General features: G+C 45.8%; 2 protein-coding genes across 2 annotated transcripts in view; both read left to right on the top strand.

The window, feature by feature from the left end:
• The first annotated feature begins 675 nt into the window (after positions 1 to 675).
• Positions 676 to 13,414, top strand: LOC106586635 (uncharacterized). Its single transcript, XM_014174131.3, has 7 exons — positions 676 to 2,520; positions 3,174 to 3,247; positions 4,263 to 4,497; positions 4,925 to 6,888; positions 7,656 to 7,871; positions 10,147 to 10,267; positions 10,595 to 13,414. The coding sequence occupies exons 1-6, from the start codon at positions 2,184 to 2,186 to the stop codon at positions 10,246 to 10,248; spliced, it is 2,928 nt and encodes a 975-aa protein (XP_014029606.1). The 5' UTR covers positions 676 to 2,183; the 3' UTR covers positions 10,249 to 10,267; positions 10,595 to 13,414.
• Positions 13,415 to 18,126: 4,712 nt separating this feature from the next.
• The window catches only part of LOC106586636 (B-cell CLL/lymphoma 9 protein), a 61,848-nt gene continuing 59,031 nt past the window's right edge, over positions 18,127 to 20,943 (top strand). The window contains exons 1-2 of the mRNA XM_082969114.1: positions 18,127 to 18,513; positions 18,898 to 20,629. The gene's annotated coding sequence lies outside the window, so the exon portion shown is untranslated. The remainder of the gene's footprint in view (positions 18,514 to 18,897; positions 20,630 to 20,943) is intronic.

Genomic DNA, 20,943 nt, shown 5'->3' on the forward strand with positions numbered 1-20,943 from the left:
CATAACCCTAGACCAGTATCCTGTGGGAATGTAAGAGCCTTAATAACCACTAGAACAGATCCCATTGTCTTTCCAACCACAGTTGAATGTACACAAGTACATTTAGGGCATAATCTGACATTAGAGCAGTGATGTATATTTTGTCTCCATCACTTTTTTTGTATGCTGCATGTCATGCCTTGGATGAAGAAGAAGAAGATGATGATGATTATGTTTATACAGTCAGGTGCAGGGTTGAGAGCTTGGGTGGTTCACTCTGGTCTTACATCAAACAGTCAGTATGGATAATGCCTTACCTAAACTACATATAACTGGAAGCATGTTACTCATTTGATTGTAAATCCCATCATCCTTATAAGAAAGGGACTGCTCTACATTCAATAATATAAAATGAAATCAATTACTGCCACTCCTGCCATTCCAGTTCCGGGGCACATATCTAGCCTACAACATGTTATGCATTCACATGAATAAACTTAGATGACAACATTGTGGGTGCATTTCTAAACATGTTTATATTTATAGCATGTAGCAGAAGAATGCCTGGACGTGTTGTCCTCTGATCGCATTTCTCGGTCTGAATGCAAAAGAAGATTAATCTAAGAATATGCCTATATGAATTCCCTAGAGAGGCATTGGTTGATATAAGAGAAGTAGCGGTATTGATTCTTATATCAATTCTATTTCTCAGTAATCAATTTGACGGTGGGCACTAAGTGAGGCAATACTGACGTCAACAACCTATCTTGATGCACGAAAAACACCCCCTGACTGGCAGTTCTAATGGCCAATCGCATTGTCTATGGTCGGGGCTCTTTAAAGTGTCTACTAATAGGCATTGACTGAAGGAGGGGGAAGATCCTGTGAGTGTTAGAATGATGTTAGGTTGTCATGTCGTAACCAACAGAAGGTTATGAGTAAAAAAAAAAGGATTATTTGATCATCTGACTTATTTTGCGTAAAGGGAAGAGATATGGAATGAGTCGGATAGCACATACGGGAGTCTTGTGTTGTTTTTATAGACATTATTTTGACATTTTTAATATTTGTGGTGATCGGCGAAACACCTCGATTCACGAATAGGTCGTTCAACTCGCGATGCTGGACAGATCGCTGCATCATCATGTTGCTTCCGAGTTAGCGAAACAAATCACAAGTTAAACCAGGGGAATAGTGAGTCGTCGTCATTTAGCTACAAAGACTACCCGACAATTGCAATTGTAAACAGAAAAGGATAGATACATCTGTTGATTTGTCTTGTTGGCACTTCGGTGATACATTGTCGCGCCCAGTGATGTGAAATAAGAAGATAAATAGCTGGTTACATTGTATCACTTGTTTATGCGATATTTCTCATTTGTTATTGGGTGGGCGCGATTATAATTTGCCAACATCTTCATTATGGGCATTTGGGATAATGAAGAATCAAAATGCATTTTCTTTCAAACCAACTTTGCCACTGAAATATAGTCTATCCAGACCTACATTATAAAAATCTGGAATATAGTATTTACTTTTTTTTTTGGCAACGTCATCATCAAATAATCTATTGGAATTGTCAAGGAAGTGCACGCTTAGTCTCTGTTGGATTACCCCGGTTTGTGTAGGATATCTACTTTGACTCTGGATGAGACTGCTCTGTTCGGGTTATGATCATGACCCAGGAATGTATGGATGATCGCCAAAGAGATGCTGACTTCATGGAAATATGCTGGTGACATTTCTCCTATTCAAACAAATCAGCTACATAGTTCTTGTGCTGCAGACTGTTATTGGATACTTTTTGATTATAGTGGCTAAGCGTGCCACAATGTCTCAGTGAATGGTTTTAACCACGATGGAATGCAACATAAATAGCATCTCCAAATAGGTTGCCAATATGTTAATTTGAAAGTTTCATAGGTCTATTTCATCCTATGTTTTCCTGGCCCGTCTTTAATATTTTGTCACTGGCCACTACTGTCACCGCATCCACGTGGAGTTGACAACACCTGACACTTGACAACTTTTGGGTCGAGGAAACGTGCAACCGTAACGCACAGACGGCTCCCTCTGCTGTAATCCCCAGAACGGTGCAAGGGACATAGCTTTTGTTTTTGCTTTCGGACGGCGGAGAGGAAGAGGGATAGACTCAATAAGGAAAAAGTAGCTTACAGCAGATACAAAAAAGAAGTCCGGCTAAAATGGCCGGGGACTGCAACTATAAAACACAATACGCGAATGATGACACATTTTCTCCATCCAAATTACCCGACCGAGTGCGGATGCTCACGGGGGAGCCCGACGCCGCCCGTGCTCAGACGGGGCGTAAATCCTTGGGTTGCTCGCCAAACTTCGAATTGATTGACGGACTGCTGTACCGTAAGAAGTTGGAGAGAGGCTTCATCCATTACCGGGAGGTGCTTGACGAGGACCGACGTTTCGGGGCGATCGCCACTTTCCACCGGCGACGGCCAGGCACGCGCCACCACTCCCTGGAGGACACGTACAGATCAGTGGCCGAGAACTACTGGTGGGAGGGTGAGTGTGGACTCGTGGGATGGTTCGTTATTATCGATCTTCCGTGGCATTGTTACACAGGACAATGATAAAAACCACTTGGGATGTTCCTCAAACTGGCCTATAGACCAAAATATGTCAGTATAATGTTATTGTGAGGCTTGGTATAGGCTGTAATTTAAACACATCTAACGCTCTCTCTATTGCGACTGACTTCCCCTATGTTGCTTCTCTATAATCTAGTGTAAACAATGTATTTCTCTATTCTCATCACAAGTGCAGGCGTTAGACAGAGGTGTTAATATAATGCGCCATTTGTCATTTACATTTGAGTCATTTAGCAGATGCTCTTATCCAGGGCGATTTGCAGGCGCAATTAGGACTAAGCTTCTTGCTCAAGGCCATGTCAACAGATTTCCCCCCAACTATTCTGCTTGGAGATTCGAACCAGTGACCTTTTGGTTACTGGCCCAACACTCTTAACCCCCAGGCTACTTTTAGTCAGAAAGATAATGTTGAACTACATTGAAGAATGACTGGTCTTGTTTTGCTGTTCAGAAACATTAGGACCCTTTTGGTGGTCAAACACTGCTTGTGTAATATGGTTTGTTTTGTGAATAAAATATTGGATATGATGATCATTGAAATAACATACATTATTGATTCATCCTCAGGGATGTACTTTCAGATCCGAGACTTTGTGCTGGAATGTCCAGAGTGCCTTGAGCAGAGGAACAAGAGACCCACGGTAAGAGATGGTACACTAGAACATCAGGTGATCATCATCAGAGTATGTGAGTGGAGCTGGAGCGGAGCCTGCTCCATTTGACAGGAGCGTGGAGCGAGATTCCCAAAGGCTGGAGCGGAGCCTGCTCCATTTGACTGGAGCGTGGAGCGAGATTCCCAAAGGCTGGAGCGTCGCCGTTACAATTCCGCTCCAGTAGCGCTCACTTCATGAGCTCAGGGCATGCCTGGCCCAGCATGCATTTGTAATCTACTTGTGTGCTGCTTTAGCTACTGTCATGGAGTTGGCTAAATATTTTCATAAAGAAACTGATAAAACGCACAGGTGCCAAATCAAGGTAACAAAGATGAGAACCAAGAGCAGTTTTTCTATTTAATTCTAAGTAAGTCACAGCCTTATGAGCAATTTACAGACTATAATGATTTAATACAACAAAATGTTGTTTAAATGCTGAGCACTTTATGTAGCTACCAGCCTAGTGTCTCACTCATAAATGCTTCACAAGGTATTTCATTGTAGGCTATAGCATTGAAATAATATATCCTAAATAATTCATTACCTATTTAGAGTGTTTATATGATGTTTAATACAACATGTAGACTATTTGAAATGATGAGCGCTTCTTACATTCACCTTTTCATGTTTATTAAAATCATCTTCATTGAAATCATATGGTTTGGTTTCAATACCAAATGGTAGCTCCAGGTAGTCACAAAAATAGAAGGGTGTTGTTTAAATTGTGATTTTCATGAATGAAGCGAATTCGGAGCAGCAGTTATTTTTCGTATGAGCGCCAAGCGTTTGGAAAGGATGTGGAGTGCTGGAGCGATAAGCGGAATTTCCCACTGCTCAACACCACTCACATTCTCTGGACAGCACTGATACTGAATTGTGATCTTCTCTCACTCACATGTTCAATCTTTTCATACTTCTGTCTCTCACGTTCTCTTTTCTTCAATCGTGTTCTCACAATTATTGGTGTCTCTTTTCCTCCTCTCATGCTAACTCTCTCCAACAGAAGCGTGTGGGCGAGAGCCGTCTCTCTCAGACAATGATGTCACACAGCCGTGACGTGCTGAATAAGCTGAGGAGCCAGCGGGAGGCTGGACTGTTCTGTGACATCACTCTGAGGACAGACGGACGCTCTTACTCCGCCCACAAGGCAGTGCTGGTGGCAGTGAGCGAGTACTTTCAGGAAGTATTCACTGAGATGGACTCCGCCCCTAGCGCCAGGTCTGACATTGACCTCACAGGTATGAAACGGTCACACACACGCCTCTCTGAACGGGGTTGTTTCTTTATCCATGTGTTTCTTTTTTCTTCCATCTACTCTGCTCTCCCATTTTGAGAATGCCCATGTTGTTTTGGCATGGACATGACGACTACTCCTTTGAAATGAACTCAACACCACTTTCTACCTCACTTTCTTTTCCACTTTTCCACTCCATCATGTTTGGTCTCCTTCCACTGCTTCCCTTGATCTTCTCAGCATCTGTTTTTGGGGCTAGGGCTGATGTTTGTGCCTATATTGATTCTCTCTTAATTTAATCTATCTTTCTCGCTCTCGCTCTCTTTCTCTCCCTCTCTCTTTCTCACTCTCTCTCTCAGATAAAAAATTCAATCTCACAACTTTTTACCTTTCACTTCCTGTCTAATCACCTCCCTCTCCCTGCCCTGTAGGTTTCAGTGAGTCTAGCCTGGTGTCTCTGCTGGACTTCTCCTACTCCTCTACTCTGTGTGTGTCTGAGGAGGACCTGTCAGAGGTCAGCACTATGGCCCGTCATCTGGGCATGTGGCCTGCCGTGGAGGCCTGCACGGCCCTCCAGAGGGAGCAGGCGGACCACAGGGAGAGGTTGGCTGGGGGAAGAGGGGTGAGGGGTTTGGGTGATGGCTTCAGACTGATTCTGGATCAGTCCGATGAGTCGGGGGAGGAGAGCCCCACCAGACGGTCGCCCCGTCGCCCCCTCAGACCCAGCCCCCACCCTCCAGGGCGGAACGGCCTCCCCCTCAGCCCCATGCACAGGATGAAGCTCATGGACTTCAAATCCCCCTCCTGTAAAATAACCTCTTCCCCCCGAAAAAATGTCCCCTCCACCCCCCGCTCCCGAAACGTCCCCACTTCCTCCTTGCCCCACACATGTACCCGTCTCCTCCGCTCCACTCCCGGTGCCGCCAAGGAGGTCCAGAGTATGCTGCCCAGGACAGAGAGCCCTCCTCAGGGCCAAAAGCCACCCCCAGTCCCCCGTCCTGCCTCCACCTCCTCCAGACAGAGGGCTTGCTCTGAGGCCAACATAGTGAGGGTGGAGGAGGAAGATGAGAAAGATAATTTCAGAGCGCTGGAGAAGTACCGGCTGATGAGCGTGCTCGGGTTACAGAGGACGTCCCTCCTCCCCAGACCGGAGGATCTGATTGGCTGGAGGCAGAAGAAACGGCTCCGGAAGCTGAAAGTCAATAACTATTCGCTGACTAAGCGGAGGAAACCCCGACCACAGGGGTTCGGGGGGCTGCCCCTGTCCCTCCCTCTCTGCACCCCTGCCAACGCCCACTTATTGAACAGGATCATAAAGAAGGAGCCTGTGTACCCAATCAGCATGGAGGACAGGAGACTGAAGAGATCCAGGCAGCCCCGTCGTTTTCCGCCCAGCGACAGGAGCATGCGCAGTAAAGTGGCATTACCGGACCTGCTGCAGCCCGTGTCCAGGCCAGCCTACGGCGGCAGGGATCTCAGGCGTTCTGTCAGGGTTGAAGAGGTCAGCCATCCCCCTCCGCACCTCCCGCCCCGCTCTGGGAACGTCAGAGTTCCAAAGCCCAAGAGGAACATCTCTGCTCTCAGGATCAAACCGGAACATGCCGACTACGCCATCTCAGCCCCGCCCCTCCCCTCACATGGCCAACGCCCAAACACACACATCCCCCCTCCCAGGGCCCACCCCAGGAACAAGGTTACCATGGAGACTGTCAGGGTGCTCCGCTACAACAGCGGGCGTCTGTTGGCCAAAGCCAAGCCGGAGCAGAGTGGCATGAAAGAGGCTGGGAGAGCCCAGCATAAGCCCAAAGAGAAGAGCAGGAGGACAGGGTGCAACCAGGGAGCAAGGGGGGTCAAGGAGAGAGGGCCTGGAGCTCTGAGCAGAAGGAAAAACAGCAGCATCCTCAGCCCTGACCCTGTCCCTCCTCCCCTCCATAGCCATCCTCTGTACAGGGTCATTAAGGAGGAACCAGCAGACCCTCTACCTGTGGTGGGACCTTTCCCCGAGCCGCCCTCCCCAGAGCTGGGCAAGAGGCAGATCAAGCCCCCTGTCAAGCTTCTAGATCCAGGCTTCCTCTTCAGCTTCTGCCGGCCGTCTGGAGGGCCCATGGTGGGGGTGAAGAGGGAGGAGGAGAGTGTGGATATCTGCCTAACACGATCTGTCTCGAGGGGGGAGAGGTTAGGTCCCGGGGGAGGCCCGGACAGGGTCCTGAGGGCCAGAGGAGGCCCCCCCACTTTGCCCATGGTGAAGAAGGAGCGGGAGGAGAGGAGTGTGAACCAAAGTCAAACCAAGAGGCAGGGGCCACCAAGGGCTGTCAACTTTCACCAACACAAGGCCCCCCACCTGGTTAGAGCCACAGGGTCAAAGGGTGCACGCACGGCACGGGACATACCAAAGGTACACACCAGGGATGCATAGTATAGCTGTTCTTGCACATTCTCTCCTATTATTTGGGACAAGTTTCAAGTGGGCTGCTGCTGTTCTCTGTCCTCATCTTATTTCTGTCAACTTCACTAACAAGAAAACACAAGGTACTGTAGATGAAAGAAATATCATAGGTCTACTGAAGGACATTCACCTGGCTAATTCTCTGAAATCAGTTCAGATCAAGGGAAGGAGGCAAGGAAAGGAAGCCAGTTTGAAACTATTGATATGCAGCCATGCTTTCCTCCACAGTTCTCCTGAGGATTTTAGGAGAGGAGTGGTAGAGGGGAGGTCAGGGGTGGGTGGAGTTAACCGTTATCTTTCCATAACACCATTTATCAGACTGAGGATTCAGTCAGGGGTTAAATGGCTGAACCAATCCTGGTCTGAGGGGAAAGGGGGTCTAATCATCAGTCACACTGTTGGTTTTCTTTGGTAACTAACGGGAGCATTGCTTTCACACTGTTAAAAATGTTGACACTACTTTAATGCTCTCTTAGATTACGTTGGGAAATGTTGGATCTGGGCTAAGGATACATGCTTCTTACTTTTGGAGACTAAATTGAGTTAGATAACATTCCATATTGATTGCTTCGCCTACATATATCATCAAGTTACAATATGTAATGACCATGTAACTGGGTGTACAGCAAAAAAGATCACAAAGGCATCTAAAGAAATCCATGTGTGTTCCTGAATGTTATCTAACAGAATGGACTCTTCTCCCTCTCTCTCCACAGAAGCAAGCTAAGCCCCTCCACCTGCCTAGCCGAGGCCCCGCCCTGTTGGACTCGATCTGCCGGGCGCGGCTCAAGCAACTGCGGAGTCCTCGCAGTCAGGCCCCCAAGGCCAAGTCATCCCACGTCTGCCTGCAGTGCCGGGCCTCCTACAAGGACTGTAACGGCCTCCTCATGCACCGCATCAGGCACATCGAGGGCAAGCACTGGCCTTGCCCTGTATGTACTGCAACTGGAAACCAAACTACTACTGTCTTCTCCTACCCCTACCCCCCTCACCCCTTTCCTAACCCCCACCCATGCTTCTACCCCCACCCCTTCTCTAAACTCCTGCCCCTAGCCCCCTCATTCCTCACCTCTTTACTATCTGCTGGTATTGAAACCCCCCCTCCCTCTCTGCCTGGCCTGTAACTATGAACTGGTATGGTATTGAACACCCCCCCTCCCTCTCTGCCTGGCCTGTAACTATGAACTGGTATGGTATTGAACACCCCCCCTCCCTCCCTCTCTGCCTGGCCTGTAACTATGAACTGGTATGGTATTGAACACCCCCCCCCCCCTCCCTCTCTGCCTGGCCTGTAACTATGAACTGGTATGGTATTGAACACCCCCCCTCCCTCTCTGCCTGGCCTGTAACTATGAACTGGTATGGTATTGAACACCCCCCCCCTCCCTCTCTGCCTGGCCTGTAACTATGAACTGGTATGGTATTGAACACCCCCCCCCCCTCCATCTCTGCCTGGCCTGTAACTATGAACTGGTATGGTATTGAACACCCCCCCCTCCCTCTCTGCCTGGCCTGTAACTATGAACTGGTATGGTATTGAACACCCCCCCTCCCTCTCTGCCTGGCCTGTAACTATGAACTGGTATGGTATTGAACCCCCCCCTCCCTCTCTGCCTGGCCTGTAACTATGAACTGGTATGGTATTGAACACCCCCCCTCCCTCTCTGCCTGGCCTGTAACTATGAACTGGTATGGTATTGAACACCCCCCTTCCATCTCTGCCTGGCCTGTAACTATGAACTGGTATGGTATTGAACACCCCCCCCCCCCCCCCTCCCTCTCTGCCTGGCCTGTAACTATGAACTGATATGGTATTGAACCCCCCCCCCCCCCCTCCCTCTCTGCCTGGCCTGTAACTATGAACTGATATGGTATTGAACACCCCCCCCCCCTCCCTCTCTGCCTGGCCTGTAACTATGAACTGGTATGGTATTGAACACCCCCCCTCCCTCTCTGCCTGGCCTGTAACTATGAACTGGTATGGTATTGAACACCCCCCCCTCCCTCTCTGCCTGGCCTGTAACTATGAACTGGTATGGTATTGAACCCCCCCCCCCCCCTCCCTCTCTGCCTGGCCTGTAACTATGAACTGGTATGGTATTGAACACCCCCCTTCCATCTCTGCCTGGCCTGTAACTATGAACTGGTATGGTATTGAACCCCCCCCCCCCCCCCTCCCTCTCTGCCTGGCCTGTAACTATGAACTGGTATGGTATTGAACACCCCCCCCCCCCCCCTCCCTCTCTGCCTGGCCTGTAACTATGAACTGGTATGGTATTGAACTCCCCCCCCTCCCTCTCTGCCTGGCCTGTAACTATGAACTGGTATGGTATTGAACACCCCCCCTCCCTCTCTGCCTGGCCTGTAACTATGAACTGGTATGGTATTGAACACCCCCCCTCCCTCTCTGCCTGGCCTGTAACTATGAACTGGTATGGTATTGAACCCCCCCCCCCTCCCTCTCTGCCTGGCCTGTAACTATGAACTAGTATGGTATTGAACCCCCCCCCCCCTCCCTCCCTCTCTGCCTGGCCTGTAACTATGAACTGGTATGGTATTGAACACCCCCCCTCCCTCTCTGCCTGGCCTGTAACTATGAACTGGTATGGTATTGAACACCCCCCCCTCCCTCTCTGCCTGGCCTGTAACTATGAACTGGTATGGTATTGAACCCCCCCCCCCCCCTCCCTCTCTGCCTGGCCTGTAACTATGAACTGGTATGGTATTGAACACCCCCCTTCCATCTCTGCCTGGCCTGTAACTATGAACTGGTATGGTATTGAACCCCCCCCCCCCCCCTCCCTCTCTGCCTGGCCTGTAACTATGAACTGGTATGGTATTGAACACCCCCCCCTCCCTCTCTGCCTGGCCTGTAACTATGAACTGGTATGGTATTGAACTCCCCCCCCCCTCCCTCTCTGCCTGGCCTGTAACTATGAACTGGTATGGTATTGAACACCCCCCCTCCCTCTCTGCCTGGCCTGTAACTATGAACTGGTATGGTATTGAACACCCCCCCTCCCTCTCTGCCTGGCCTGTAACTATGAACTGGTATGGTATTGAACCCCCCCCCCCCTCCCTCTCTGCCTGGCCTGTAACTATGAACTAGTATGGTATTGAACCCCCCCCCCCCCTCCCTCCCTCTCTGCCTGGCCTGTAACTATGAACTGATATGGTATTGAACACCCCCCTCTCTGTGTGTTGTAGCTGTGCAGTAAGACGTTCTTCAGGATGAGGAATGTGAAGAACCACATCCGGACCCACGACCAAAGGCTGTATAAGTGTCGCAGCTGTATGGCTGCATCCTGAGAGCTGACTAGGTAGGGAGGTGAGTGTCCCTCTTAAGGGCAAGACAAACCATAACCGACATCGGCCGTGCTCAGTAGATCACCTATTGGTGTCGACTCAACATGTAGAATAGTCGGGAAATGAACACAAAATGGCAGCTGATGTTCTGAAGTCAGAGGTGACATGACGGCCACCCGCTGCCTTTAACTGTTCTACTGGGGTTGTTTTGTCCTTTAAGTGTACAGTATTGACATACTGTACATACTGCTCCTATCAGTGAAGTTTGCCTTTTATGATTGAATTCCTGTCTGTTGTGCGTTGTTGGACTAACTCTCCAGTTCCCTAACTGTCCTGTTTGTGTTTTAAGGGTTGAAGCTGTCAACATTGAGTGACGTGATGAAGAGAGTAGAGCACATTGTTGAATTGCAAGCTGGTACATGCTATGCGTCCATCACATCCAAGCACAAGGCTCCCAGGAAAGATGTAATTACTATGACGTTGATTCTTGTTATTTAAATAACCAAACTTAAATTCTCGTTTGCATTTTCAGTAGCTACATGGGTTTCAACTTGAACTTTACACTCAGGGGGTGGGGCAACTGTGACGTCACTGTATTTAAATGGTTGACGACGTCACAGTTTATGTAAATGAGAAATGTGTAGAATTGAAATGACAGAAATGTATTATGACAATGATAATTATTACCACTATTGTTATTTCTATCATTATTTTACTATGTATAGACTGAATCTTTGAGTGCACTTATACACGACATCACCAAAAGTATGTGGACACCCCTTCAAATTAGTGGATTCGGCTATTTCAGCCACACCCGTTGCTGACAGGTGTATAAAATCGAGCACACAGCCATGCAATCTCCATAGACAAATATTGGCAGTAGAATGGCCTTACTGAAGAGCTCAGTGACTTTCAAATCAAATTTTATTGGTCACATACACATGGTTAGCAGATGTTATTGCAGGTGTAGCAAAATGCTTGTGCTTCTAGAGCCGACAATGCAGCAATATCAACAAGTAATCTAACAATAAAAAAACGAAATACTGCATAGTTTCCTAAGGACTAGAAGCGAGGTGACCCCCTCTGTCGGCGCCATCGTGCTAAACGTGGAACCGTCATAGGATGCCATCTTTCCAACATGTCAGTTTCTGCCCTACTAGAGCTGCCCCAGTCAACTGTAAGTGCAGTTATTGTGAAGTGGAAACGTCTAGGAGCAACAACGGCTCAGCCGTGAAGTAGTAGGCCACACAAACTCACAGAATGTGACTGCTGAAGCACGTAAAAATTGTCTGTCCTCAGTTGCAACACTGAGTACCAAGTTCCAAACTGCCTCTGGAAGCAACGTCAACACAAGAACTGTTCGTCGGGAGCTTCATGAAATGGGTCTCCATGGCCGAGCAGCCGCACACACACAAGCCTAAGATCACCATGTGCAATGCCAAGTGTTGTCTGGAGTGGTGTAAAGTTTGCCGACATTGGACTCTGGAAACACGTTCTCTAGAGTCTTTTTTTTTTTTTTTTTTAACTAGGCAAGTCAGTTAAGAACATATTCTTATTTACAATGACGGCCTAGGAACAGTGGGTTATCTGCCTTGTTCAGGGGCAGAACGACAGATCTTTACCTTGTCAGCTCGGGGATTCGATCTAGCAATCTTTAGTTTACTGGCCCAACGCTCTAACCACTAGGCTACCTGCTGCCCTGGATGGTGAATCACGCTTCACCATCTGGTCCATCGGACTGCCAATCTGGGTTTGGGGGATGCCAGGAGAACGCTTCCTGCCCGAATGCATAGTGCCAACTGTAAAGTTTGGTGGTGGAGGAATAATGGTCTGGGGCTATTTTTCACGGTTCAGGCTAGTCCCCTTACTTCCAGTGAAGGGAAATGTTAACGCTACAGCATACAATGACATTCTAGACTATTCTCTGCTTCCAACTTTGTGGCAACAGTTTGGGGAAGGCCCTTTCCTGTTTCAGCATGCCAATGCCCCCATGCACAAAGCGAAGTCCTTACAGAAATGGTTTGTTGAGATCGGTGTGGAAAAACTGGCGTGCACAGAGACCTGACCTCAACCCCATCGAACACCCTTGGGATGAATTAGAACACTGACTGCGAGCCAGGCCTAATCGCCCAACATCAGTGCCCAATCTCACTAATGCACTTGTGGCTGAATGGAAGCAAGTCCCTGCAGCAATGTTCCAAAATCTAGTGGAAAGCCTTCCCAGAAAAGCAAAGGCTGTTATTGCAGCAAAGGGGGACCAACTCCATATTAATGCCCACGATTTTGGAATGAGATGTTCAATGAGCAGTGTCCACATACTTTTGGTCATGTAGTGTACCATAGCTTTGTTGTAAACCTAAGATTCAGTACATTGATGTAACGGCGGGGAAGCTGGAGAGTAGACGAGGCCCAGGTTTGAATACTTGAAAGTTCACAGGGGTGGAGATGGAGTGTCTGTTAAAGACGAGGAGGTATATTGGGTTTCTTCTACTGTCTTTGGTGTTTAGAGATGAGTTGACTAGTGTTTGTCTATGTATCGGTTCTCTAGTCTCACCTTCAGTTTGGGAAAGGTGGTTGGGAGGGGGGAATAGGCCCAATCACTAAAGGACCCCTACACCCTATTCACTTGTTGAGATTGGAGAGGATTTGATTGAAGCAATATGGAGAAACTTCACTGTAGCAGATAAAAGGACAAGGTAGATGTATTACCATATTGCTTACACCTGTCAAGTCCACTCAGTTCTCCACAAGTGCATAGGGTCTAGGGATCTATTTGGGATTGGGCCCATGAGTTGGCTAGTTGGGGTAAGGGTCTGTTTCCTCCCGTTGTCTTTTCGAATGCTGCCTATCTATCTATGAAAGGGAAAAACTGTCAGGTCTAAATGTGAATCTCTAAAATGTGTAATCAACATTACTGTCTCAATACTGATTTTAAAAAAACTAGGCTGTTTGGCCTTATTATATAATATATTATAATAAGAACCTCCTTCATACTCAATGCAATGCTGCACATACTATGGAGATATTGAATATGTTCAGAATTTCATTTTAAAAGTCAGATAATTCAGACGCTCTCCCTTTGGTTATCTATAAAAAGAATATGAAATAAATTGTTGCCTTTTAAAATGTTTGCCTTTTTTGTTTAAAATTATAATAGTTTTTCCACATATTTGATTCTCTCTTCTTTGTATTATCTTGGAACTATACAGTCTCATTCTTGAGCAATGCATGTTTGATAAATGCATCAGCTTGGACATATATATTCAAAACCTAAGGCATTCACTACGATAAACATAGTAATATGAGTGTTCTACTTATTTTAGGCACATCATCATGGTCTTACTAACCATACAGTATTTCCTCTGCTAATCCAGAGTTAGGAGGAGCGAAGAAAGGCTGGAATCTACCAGTGACGGTCGCTAATCCATTTACAGTGCCCACACAGCATATAGACAGCATCCGCTTCTCATTAAAACACAATGTCACAGGCGTATTCAGATAGATACTGTATGTAACCATGACTCATGTAACACCAAGGACATTAGCAAACAGTACTTAATATACCACAAGATGGCAGCCAATACTAGGTAGTGAGAATTGGCCGGTGGTGATGTGGGTACCTCTGCAAAATGACTAAGGGCTCAATTCAGTCTGTATCGTTGAAGCATTACAGGTTTGCTCAATAGAAATGTAAAGGTAATTTCCGATTGAGCTGACATGTGCCGCGTTTACCGTGAACGCAGTCTTTGCTAACCCATGTTAGCGGAGACTGCATTCACGGTAAACGCTCGCTAACCCATGTTAGCGGAGACTGCATTCACGGTAAACGCTCGCTAACCCATGTTAGCGGAGACTGCATTCACGGTAAACGCTCGCTAACCCATGTTAGAGGAGACTACATTCACGGTAAACGCTCGCTAGACTGCATTCATGGTAAACTCTGCATATGTTGGCCCAATCGGGGATTGTCTTTACATTTCAATCACGCTGTAATGCTGAACTTCAGCGGGGATCCCATTTTTTTCCCCCCGAGAATTTCTCCCGACCCTACCCCACCACACCACAAATCTAAAGACACAACCTTAAAATCAGTAAATGTATATTTCTACATCAACAAATAACCTTCAATTCATTGCATTTTCATCTCTTATCAAAATTAAAAGAAACCAATAAATAAAGTTTCTCAATAAAATTTCCTTTTTCAAAATTATCTTTCTCAAAAACTTTCCGCGACCCCACTGCAGTTCACCCGACCCCGACTGCATCTTCTACAATCTTCTAAATTACCCCTGTAGGTCTGAATGGTTTGGATAGGTGTTTGTGTCAATTAAATGGTCGTAACTAATAGACAACATACTTACACCAACCCAGTTCTTCAAGATCTAAAAGGGCCCCTTGTCGAAGGGCCATCAACAAGTGTCTACAGCTAAGGGGTTACTTCAGACTGGGTATCAGACAGTATCAGTAACATAGTCAGCCATCACTAATTGGATGAGTGAGTAGTTTATGTGTGTTATGTAAACAGCATTGCATGTTTATGAACATATTCACCACCATCATCATGTTGCAACCATACCAGGGAAGGGACAGCATAGTGTGCAAAACTGTTTATGAAATTGTTAGTTCATTTCCTCTTGATTATGGCACTATGGGCCCTTGTCTAAAGTAGTGCACTATACTCTAAGTATACAAAACATGCTCTTTCCATGACATAGACTGACCAGGTGAATCCAGGTGAAAGCTATGATCCCTTATTGATGTCACCTGTTAAATCCACTTCTATCAGTGTGGATAAAGGGGAGGAGACAGATTAAAGAAGGATTTTTAAGCCTTGAGACAATTGAGACATGGATTGTGTATGTGTGCCATTCAGAGGGTGAATGGGCAAGACAAAATATTTAAGTGCCTTTGAACGGGGTATGGTAGGTGACAGGCACACTGGTTTGTGTCAAGAACTGCAACGCTGCTGAGTTTTTCATGCTCAACAGTTTCCCGTGTGTATCAAGAATTGTCTACCACCCAAAGGACATCCAGCCAACTTGACAAAACTGTGGAAAGCATTTGTATTTGCATTTATTATAGAACCCCTTTAGCCCCATTAGCTCTTCCTGGGTCCAACAAAAATGAAGGCAGTAACATACATTATAATAAAAACAATGAACATTAAAATACCTTTTACAACAGATTTCACAACACATTGTGTGTTTCCTCCATCCACCACTCTACTACTACACATTATGCAGGTGTACGTGTGTGTTTAGTGTGTATGTTATGTGTTTGTATGTGTGTGTTTGTACCTGTGTGTGTTTGTACCTGTGTGTGTGACTCTTCACAGTCCTCGCTGTTCCATAATATGTATTTTTATCTGTTTTTTAAAATCTGTTTTTACTGCTTGTATGACTTACTTGATGTGGAATAGAGTTCCATGTAGCTATGGCTCCAGTTGTGTAAAGTACTTAAAACTACTTGAAAGTACAACTTAAGTCGTTTTTTAGGGTATCTGTACTTTACTATTTATATATTTGTTTTACTTTTACTTCACTATATTCCTAAAAAAAAATAATGTACTTTTTACTTCATACATTTACCCTGACACCCAAAAGTAATTGTTACATTTTGAATGCTTAGCAGGACAGGAAAATTGTCAAATTCACACACTTATCAAGAGAACATCTCTGGTCATCCCTACTGCCACTGATCTGGCGGACTCACTAAACACATGCTTCGTTTGTAAATGATGTCTGAGTGTTGGAGTGTGCACCTGGCCATCCGTAAATAAAATAAAAATGATGCCGTCTGGTTTTCTTAATATAAGGAATTTGAAATTATTCATACTTTACTTTTGATACTTAAGTATATTTAAAACCAAATACTTTTAGACTTTTACTCAAGTAGGATTTTACTGGGTGACTTTTACTTGAGTCATTTTTTATTAAGGTATCTTTCCTTTTACTCAAGTATGACAATTGGGTACTTTTTACACCACTGCATGACTCTATGTTGTACTGTACACCTCCCATAGTCTGTTCTGAACTTGGGAACTGTGAATAGACCTCTGGTGGCATGTCTTGTGGGATATGCATGGGTGTCTGAGCTGTGTGCTAATAGTTTAAACAGACAGTTCAGTGCATTCAACATGTCAATACTTCTTACAAAAACAAGTAGTGATGAAGTCAGTCTCTCCTCTACTTTGAGCCAGGAGAGATTGACATGCATATTATTAATGTTAGCTCTACGTGTACATTTAAGGGCCAGCCGTGCTTCCTTATTCTGGGCCAGTTGTAATACACGACTGGGCAGCTCTTTGTTAAGTGTAGCAGTGATTTCACTCGCTGTAGTAGCTGACGTGTATAGTGTGGAGTCATCCGCATACATAGACACATGGACACATTGGAGTCAACATGGGCCAGCATTCTTGTGGAACACAGGAGGTTGGTGGCACCTTAATTGGGGTGAACGGACTCGTTCAAATGACTGGAGCGGAATCATTGGAATGGTAACAAATACATCAAACACATGGTTTCCAGGTGTTTTATGCCATTCCATTTGCTCCGTTCCAGCCATTATTATGAGCTGTCCTCCCCTCAGCAGCCTCCTGTGCTGTGGAACGCTTTCGACACCTTATAGAGTCAATGCCCTGATGAATTGAGTCTGTTCTGAGGACAGAAGGGGAGTGAAACTAAACATTAGGAAGGTGTTCCTAATGTATGATATATTCAGTGTATAGGGAATAGGGTACCATTTTGAACATAGTCATATGTGTTCCATCTCCTTAGAACTAGCGATCACCGATTTCACCAGAAATTCAAGTCACTCAATAGCCATGCCCCTGGGTTAAAATAAGCAGTGACTTGTGTTAAAACTAGTATAAAACTTTGGGAAGACGGTGAGGGTGACGGTGGTCCCGAAAAAAATGGACTCCCAGAGGTGAAGGAGGTCGTTCAGATCTCGGGGGACCAGAGTGTGAAAAGATCATGAATGGGAACGGGGGAAGGAAAGGCGTATGTTGAGACGATAGCCCCATTCCCCAAGGTGGAGTCTGGCCTTGACGACAACACCATTGCATGGTATATTTAACAGATTGAAAGATCCTTTTATTTTTAGCTTCTCTGGTAACTTTCCACAGCTGTGATGACTCTATGGCAGTGATGTACCGTGTAAAGCTCCTATTATATGTGTTGACTGTGTCATAACAAATGGCTACCGGTACATAACATCTTGTAGTATTGTGTTAACAGAGATCCATATGAATATGCATAATCTTATGAAATGGGGGGGAATGTTTGTGTTAGGACATAGACAAACACATTAGCATGATACACTTCCACACTTCATCCCCAGGTGGTGTGGGAGGATTTTCCAGTCATCTGGTGATTCTCAGTAACTAAACTGTTCTCTTTGAAGTAGAAAGAATAATCGATATAAGTTTAAACATTAGACATGTGTAAACAGAATGAAGGCTGAGCCTATGTGAGTGTACAAAGCTGGATCAACATTGAATTGACCATTTGACATGTAAAAAACAGAATGTAAGCAGAATCTGTGTGGATTAGGCAAGGTAAACCAACAAGACGTGTCTGCTCTGGGCCATGTCTGATCTTGTGAGAGCAACTGGACAAGCACATGGGTTAATCATACATAGACAACATCAGTCTGAACTAGTGAAGACCTTTGGACAGGAACATCAGCTAATCAGTGATAGGCACAAGTAGGAGTATGCATGTCACGCCACCAATAGAATCTATGCCCCAATTTCTGAGCCAATAAGAGAATGGAAACTAAGTAAGACAATATTTGTAAAGTGGAGTGATACCTTTATGTAAGTGTAAGACTGTATAAAAACCAAGCACTAAGAATGAAGATTCAGTTCTTCCATGGAATTGCTCGGCTTTGTTACTCTCTGTAATAAAGTCTATTTGAATTCACAAGCTCCGGTATTTGAGAAGTATTTGAGTCAATATTTTCCACAACAGTGGCAGCACCAACCAGGTCAAGAGCGATAATCTGCCAGGAAGCCTTGATAACTAAATCAGGTGCAGCCAACTAGGTTGATCGTCAGTCTGGCTCCCCGCTGGCAGAGCCACAAGGCTGCTACTGTAGTTTGTGTGAGGGCCATAAGCCCTTTTGTTTGGTTTTGAGTCTTTAGTTTGGGCATGCCTCTTTGTAGTTTTCTTTTTGGTATATATTTATTTTGGGTCACCATTTTGAATGAATACTAATCTGCTTGGACGACCATGGGATTCATGACTGTGCTGGATCTATGTTAAGGTGGCTGTCTCCTGAGTTCATGTACTTGACATACAACACGGTCTTCACATGCTGATTTCTCAGATACTTGCACATCTTAAATCAGCTTGCAGACCAGTTAACTAGGCCTAAGACCCTTAGGCATAAGGAGCGCAAAACAATCAGTAGGCTAGTGATTGGTTTCGTAACAATGCGGGATTGAAATGCAACCTTGAATAATCATCTATTTTCTTATTGGTCTGTAGCCATGAAGGTTAGGCTCATTGTAAGGGGTCTAATGTAATGTCCGTTAAGTTTGCATGCTTACTTTTCCCCTTCAGCAACTTTGAATGTATTGCATTCTATTGCATATTTTTAACCAGTGCCTTTAAAAACTGTTGATTTGTGTGATTAACACCTGTTTAGGCTTCAAACGCTGTGCCAAATAGGATTTTCTGAACGGAGGTGCGGGTTTTAGCTCCATGAGATCCAGATCTGTTCTTCCGGATAGCCGAGCCTGGCCAGAGAGTACCCATTTCCTCTTTGACCGTGGGGTGAACAGCCTTCCTACCAGTCTGTGTGGGAGAAGAGAAACATGGAGGACAATAGCAGAGCAGGATGGGTACAGGACCCAAACCCTTCAACAAAAAACACAGCTACTTCAGAGCCTATACATGCTCAAATATACCTACCCTTGGCAGATGTTAAACCAAACACTTGAACACTGCAAAAAGCGTAAGCTCTCCCTTAGCTGTGCTCTGGAACTGCCATCGCAGATGAACTCCAAGCGTTCTGACCATGTCCCTAGTGCGCCTCTGCCGTGGAATTAAGTGCTTTCCGCCAAAACAAGGGTTCTCCCAATTCCAACCACCACATGGGAGTTAGAACCGATGCTTCTTACCAAGCAGCCACAGGTCACTGAGGTACATTTTGATATCACTGAACAGTTGCTAAAATCCTAAACTGGAATAATTTAGTGCTGAAGCACTGTGCGACCTTGCCTATGGTAAGTCTTCTCCTACACAGGTCCATTTCCTCCCGCTGTATGGAGGCGGAGGGCTTTGAGTGGCAGGGTACGGGCCCCTCCGGTTTACCCAAACCAAAGCCGCCTCTGGGAGAGGGGTCCAAGGCTTCAAGCCACCCCATACCCTTCAGTGAGACTGCATACAGGTCACAGCACATCTGGGTGGGGAGAGTATAGAACTGAATAATGAGCCTCAACCCAGTAGTTACCATAAAAGACTAGGGAACTACACCAAATACCGGAATTTGTCAGAAACTGAAAGACTGCAGATGAGTTTGAATTAATCAGTTGACCAATTAAGCAACCTAGGTTAAAGCATTTAATACCACACTTGTTAATCAGTTTAAGGGCACCAATCTTTATTTTTAATTTAGCGCATAAGCAGCATGTGTAGAGGAGACAGTCCTCCAGTATCCTTCACACAACAGCTTTGATCTGGCTGTTGGGTGGGAGGGGCTTGCCCAGGTGGATTCCAACAGACAGGTTAAACTCATTGGCTGCGTGCTTATCCTGGACATCCTCTTTGAGCTGGAAGCCCCGCCCACCATAAAAGCTGTCCGAGGGGCTGAAGGTTACGACGATACAGCCTGTGGGGAAGAGGTGAGGGCACTCGGAGTGTGGTGTCAGGAAAACAACCTCTCACTCAACGTCAACAAAACAAAGGAGATGATCGTGGACTTCAGGAAACAGCAGAGGGAGCACCCCCGTATACACATCAATGGGACAGCAGTGGAGAAGGTGGAAAGTTAAGTTCCTTGGCATACACATCACGGACAAACTGAAATGGTCCACCCACACAGACAGTGTTCTGAAGAAGGCGCAACAGTGCCTCTTCAACCTCAGGAGGATGAAAAAAATATGATTGTCACCTAAAACCCTCACAAACTTTTACAGATGCACAGTTGAGAGCATCTTGTCGGGCTGTATCGCCGTCTGGTACGGCAAATGCACCGCCCACAACCGCAAGGCTCTCCAGAGGGTGGTGCGGTCTGCACAACGCATCACCAGGGTCAAACTTCCTGCCCTCCAGTACACCTACAGCACACGATGTCACAGAAAGACCAAAAAATATCATAAAGGACAACAACCACCCGAATCACTGCCTTTTCACTCCGTTACCATCCAGAAGGCAAGGTCAGTACAGGTGCATCAAAGCTGGGACCTAGAGACTGAAAAAACAGCTTCTATCTCAAGGCCATCAGACTGTTAAACAGCCATCACTAACACATAGAGGCTGCTGCCTACATACAGACTTGAAATCATTGTCCACTTTAATAAATGGATCACTAGTCACTTTAATAATGCCACTTTAATAATGTTTACTTAACTTGCATTACTCATCTCATGTATATACTATGTTTTATACCATCTACTTCATCTTGCCTATGCCGCTCTGTCATTGCTCATCCATATATTTATATGTATATATTCTTATTCCATTCCCTTAC

The sequence above is a fragment of the Salmo salar genome, chromosome 25 (assembly GCF_965601325.2).
Source record: "Salmo salar chromosome 25, fSalSal1, whole genome shotgun sequence".
Lineage (NCBI taxonomy): Eukaryota > Metazoa > Chordata > Actinopteri > Salmoniformes > Salmonidae > Salmo > Salmo salar.

Excerpts from the sequence above, each read along its gene's own strand:
- LOC106586635 (XM_014174131.3), top strand. The coding sequence starts at position 2,184 with ATGGCCGGGGACTGCAACTATAAAACACAATACGCGAATGATGACACA. Across the intron at positions 2,521-3,173 it reads CGAGAACTACTGGTGGGAGG|GGATGTACTTTCAGATCCGA; the intron begins GTGAGTGTGGAC and ends ATTCATCCTCAG. Across the intron at positions 7,872-10,146 it reads GCAAGCACTGGCCTTGCCCT|CTGTGCAGTAAGACGTTCTT; the intron begins GTATGTACTGCA and ends TGTGTGTTGTAG.